Source organism: Condylura cristata, unplaced genomic scaffold (genome assembly GCF_000260355.1).
Source record: "Condylura cristata isolate star-nosed mole 26May11 unplaced genomic scaffold, ConCri1.0 scaffold00014, whole genome shotgun sequence".
In the NCBI taxonomy this organism is placed as follows: Eukaryota; Metazoa; Chordata; class Mammalia; order Eulipotyphla; family Talpidae; genus Condylura; species Condylura cristata.
Window position 1 is genome coordinate 13,354,950 of NW_004567115.1, and position 4,856 is coordinate 13,359,805.

The window sequence follows — 4,856 nt, forward strand, 5'->3', positions numbered from 1 at the left end:
GGGGCAGGCGGCAGGCGGGAATCGAACTCATGCGGAAGTGGCTTCAGATTCTCAGTGCTGTGCTTTAACCCGCTGCGCCACCAGGGAGGGCCCACAAATATACTTTTAACATTCCTGTGTATCATTATATGAGAGGACTTAGCCATTTCAATAAGACTCAAAGAGAAATAAAAGATATACAAATTGTCTTTGTTCATAGATAACTGGTTTATATATATATATATAGAGAGAGAAAAGTTTGGAACCTGCAAAAAAAAAAAAAACATATAGCTAAAACACATGTTGAGATAAACCATTAGACTCTAAGACAGTATGTAAAATCAATTGAATTTCAATAATACTAAAAAAAATTATACAAAATTGAAAAGTACTAATCACATCAAGAGATAAATTTCACAATTTATGAACATGACCTGTAGAATTGTGGGTCTGCTAATCCGAGGTTGCTTATATAGCCTCCATTTTAAGTAAGAGCCCAACCTATGAGGCACCTTTCACATCAATTAAGAGCATAATGCATAAACTTACTCCTGACTTACACATCATGAGGTACCACAGGGAACGCCAGGGGGGACCACTGACTGATGATAGCAAAAGACCCCAGAAGCTGATCAGTGGAAAGCCTTACTGATAAGACTGAAAGCCTGACTGGGGATTGAGTCAGGGCTGTTCTATACACCAAACTTCCAGCAGATGCACAGTTCTACCATTCCCCCAGCTTCTTCTAATTCTCTCTTTTTTTTTATTTCCTCACATGATTAATCCTGTATGACTAGTGTACCAATAAAAAGGCCAAGAGTTCGTTCTTCAGCAGCATCCTGTTTTATGTAGCCTGCTCCACGACTCCCGTTCCTTTGTCAGTGTGGTGTTGCTCAATGAAAGAAAAAATTGTCAATGAAAGAAGACCTATTTAAATAAATAGATATAAAATGGTCATGGATTAGAAAACTCAATGTTGTTAAAATGCCAAATCTCATTCAGATAATCTATAAATTACATGCAATCCCAATCATCCAAGATTAAACTTGGTTTATTTTATAGAAGTTGGTAAGCTGATTCCAAAATGTGCATGAATGTGAAGGATCTAAATGGCCAAACCAACACTGAAGTAGAATAATTGAATTTTCAAGACTTAGTGTAAAGCTAATCAAGACAGTAATCAAGACAGTTTGATATTAGCACAAGCAGAGACATATAGCTTTGATGGAACAGCCAGGGGACTAGAAATTACTCCACATATGTAAGATTAGTAAATTTTTTATAAAACTTCCAATGCAACTTAGTGAGGAAAGAATATTCTTTTCAAATCAAGTTCTGAAATAAGAATTTCAAAACGTAACACCATAGACCAAAATTAACTAAAAATGCATCATAGAGGCCTCTCTGGTGACCTGAGAGATTGAAGTCTCAGTGTTATCAAGCTCACGAATTCCATCCCCAACCAGGCAGCTAACCCACAAAGCACAGCAGATCTTTCTCTCATCTCACTCACTGCTTGCCTCAGCAGTGTATTTCAGTAAACAATCTGCCTGTTCTGCTCATCACTCTGTCTCTTATGAATCCTCTCATTTCTCCCACTCCAACAACCTTGAGTCTACACCCCAATTCTTTTATGGAAAAAACCTCCACAAAACCAAATATAAGTGAATGGGTAAACAAACTGCAGTAAGGTCATACAATGGAATACTGCTCAGCAATAAAAAGGAATATACTTTGTCACATGCAACAATGTGGATTAATCTCTAAAAATGATGCTGAATGAAAAATGCCTGATACAAAAGCTACATAGTGTGCCACTCCATGTATCCATGGAATCCTAGAAAAGGCAAAATCTATCTATAGTGGCAGAAAGTAAAAAAGATAAGGAAGGGATAGGAGAAAGTTTGGGAATGACTGAAATGTTCTTTATCTTGATTGTGGCAATAGTTATCTGGGTAAGTATATTTGGCAATAATCATTGGGTTGTATGTACAATTAAAACTAGTACATTTAATTACATGTAAATTATACTTCAATATGAAATAATTTTAAGAAGTAAAATATTCAAGCAAGCTAAGGATAAATGGGTCAAATAAGTTAGACCAGTTCACTCATTAAAAGTGATTGATGTGGGCCCTCGCTGGTGGTGCAGCGGGTTAAAGACAGCCCTAAAAAACTAAAGCCACATCTGCATGAGTTCGATCCCAGCCTGCCCTGGAGGTGACCACATGGCGCTGCAGACCTCTCTTTCCTGACTCAGCCGCTGCTCCCCTCAGTAATGTACTTCGAAGATCTGCCTGTTCTGCTCCCCACTCTGTCTCTGGTGAATCCTCTCACTACCCTTGCACCTCTGGCCTGTGCCCCAGTTCTGTATGCACAAATAAATAAATCTTAAAAAAAAAAAAGATTGATGCAAGCTATGGGGCAGTTTCAAGAAAGAGCAATCAAAGCTCATTGTGAACATTTCAAACAGATCCCCAAAGGGATAGCAGCTGATAGCCACATGTTCACTTCATGAAGAAATCTCTTAAACTCTATGAGAGCAAGAGGCTAACAGAGGAGTTCAGGTTGTTCTGAACTTTTTTTTTTTTTTGAAAGATTTATTTTATTTATTTATGTATATAAGAACTGGGGTATGGGGGGGATGGTGTTTGAGAGGATTCACCAGACAGAATGGGGAGCAGAACAGATGGCCTGACTGAAATACACTGCTGAGGGTAGCAGAGGTTGAGACAGGAGAGGTCTGCTGTGCTGTGTGGGTCAGCTCCCTGGCTGGGGATCGAACTCATAGTGCTGAGATTTAACCTCTTGTGCCACCAAGGACGGAAGCCCCTGTTCTGAACTCTGAACTCTTGGCTCTTGTAAGACCTACTAGCACTCACTCCGTTCCCATTGTTTTTCTCAATTTAAGCCAGTTTGGTTGCATTTCTGTCATTTGCTCCCAAAGAGTTTTTGCTGAAGAGCACTAAGCTTTGAAGAAAAAAACATCTTAGGCTCCAGCTTTGTCTAGTAACCAAGAGACCAGGAATATAGGGAAGAACTAGGAGGACAGACAGTTGTCTTTGGTTCGTAAACAGAGTCAACTGGGAAAATGAACTTTGGTCAGTCCGGGCTGACATGGCCAGCAGGGGAGATGGAGAAAGAATAAACAACACAAATCCTGTGCAAGAAAAATTTGGCAACCAAGGGGGCTGCCCTCTGACTGCACCTTCACTACATTCCCCAGACCCCTGCAGAGTTCACTTTGTGGGCCCAGAGTCCCCCTGTGGGAAGCTCCCCTTGTCACTCCTTACCCTTCTGTCTTCTCTCTCTGCCCTTCCCCAGTTACAAACTTCCCAAACACATGATACCCTTAGAAGTACAATAGTCTTCCAGAGCCTCCTCTAGCCACAACCAGTCGTTACTGAGCCAACTCCTAAACTCTTCCCATGTATGAGCTCAATGACTCTACACTTTTACTTTCCTTACAGATAGCCGCACAGGGCTTTGGGCTCTCCCTGATATAGGGAGGGACCCTACATTTATGTGCAGACTGGAGTCTCCTGCCAACTCACATGTCTAGAGCTGTGTCATTGCATTATCTCACCTCACTTTGACAGCAACTGTGTGTTTCTTGTGATAAAACAATTCTTACTGAGCAGATGGAGAGGCCGGCTCCGACTGTCCCCGGTTGGTCGGTCGCACAGCAGTGAGTGGTGAATGGAGCCCATTCTAGACTGAATGTTTTTCTCCTGCATTCCTCTACCTCCCTGTTGTGCGGGAGGGATGGAAGTCATTGGACAGGTCAGAGCAGGAAAGATCTTGACAGGTCAAACTACAAGACTGTCAACTTCATAATACCCTTGACTTCCAAGAAAAAAGCCTTTTCTCCTCTGACCCTGCTTCTTTGATGCTAAGTGGGATCAAAAGCGCTAGGTTAGGGATCATGAACTTTTTCTGTAATAGAATAGCCAGTAAAGAATTTTAGGTTTTACGGGCCACGCAGTCTCTGTGGCAACCACTCAACTCTGCCCTTGAACCTGAACACAGCAGCCATAGACCAATGTTCATCTGAATGAGCATATGACTCTGCTGCAATGAAATGTTATGTCTGGGCCCTGAAATTTAAATTTCCTATAATTTTTACGTGCCCAAAGTCCGACTTTTGATTTTCTCTCCATTATTGAAAGATGTAAAACCATGTTGAACTCATTCAGTTATACACGCCACCTGCTGAGAGGTGGATTTAGCTCACTGATCAGTTTGCCAACACCCGAACTAAGCTAGAGTTTCTGCAAGAAAGGGCTTGTCAATGTTCCTGTGCAGGCGCGGCACAGCGCACTTGAGACCAAGCAGAAGCCCGGCAGCTTAGATCAGGCCGCACAGTGTCCGCTACCGCTGACCCTTGGCTAGCACCCGGCCCCCATCTTAGAGGTCCTGCCCTCACCCGCTCGCAGGACACTCACCCAGGGCCCCCGCGCACAGCAGGGCAGCAATGGCAAGCCTCATGCTCCCCAGCCCGAGTCAGACGCGGAACCAACTCCTTTTGCCACCGCCAGGTTTTACTTGCCCCCAACTGGGCAGGATCCGCCTCCAGCAAAGGATTAGTCTTTCCGGACTGATCACTCTCCCCTCCCCGCACACACCCTCGCGGAGGCCGCCGGTGCCCTAGAGCCGACCCTGCCTTCCGCGGGGCGGGACCTGAGGACGACGAGCCGCCTCTGTCCAGAGCCCTGACCTGCGATTTTGGTCTTTCCCCTCCCTCGCGGCTCAGGGGTCCCCAGCTCGGAAGTCCCAGCTGACGAAAACTGGGAGCCCTCTGGACCTATCGTCGTACTCCAGAGACACTAAGGTGCAAGACTAGTTGATCCCAGGTTAGTTACTATATCCTGGATCTT

The 4,856-nt window shown here is 43.9% G+C and overlaps 1 protein-coding gene across 1 annotated transcript in view; it reads right to left on the minus strand.

Moving 5' to 3' along the window:
• The window catches only part of LOC101637145 (inhibitor of carbonic anhydrase-like), a 38,442-nt gene extending 33,939 nt beyond the window's left edge, over positions 1-4,503 (minus strand). Inside the window, exon 1 of the mRNA XM_012724814.1 lies at positions 4,425-4,503. Coding sequence (XP_012580268.1) covers positions 4,425-4,467 — 43 coding nt within the window. The 5' untranslated portion in view covers positions 4,468-4,503. The remainder of the gene's footprint in view (positions 1-4,424) is intronic.
• Between the last annotated feature and the right edge of the window lie 353 nt (positions 4,504-4,856).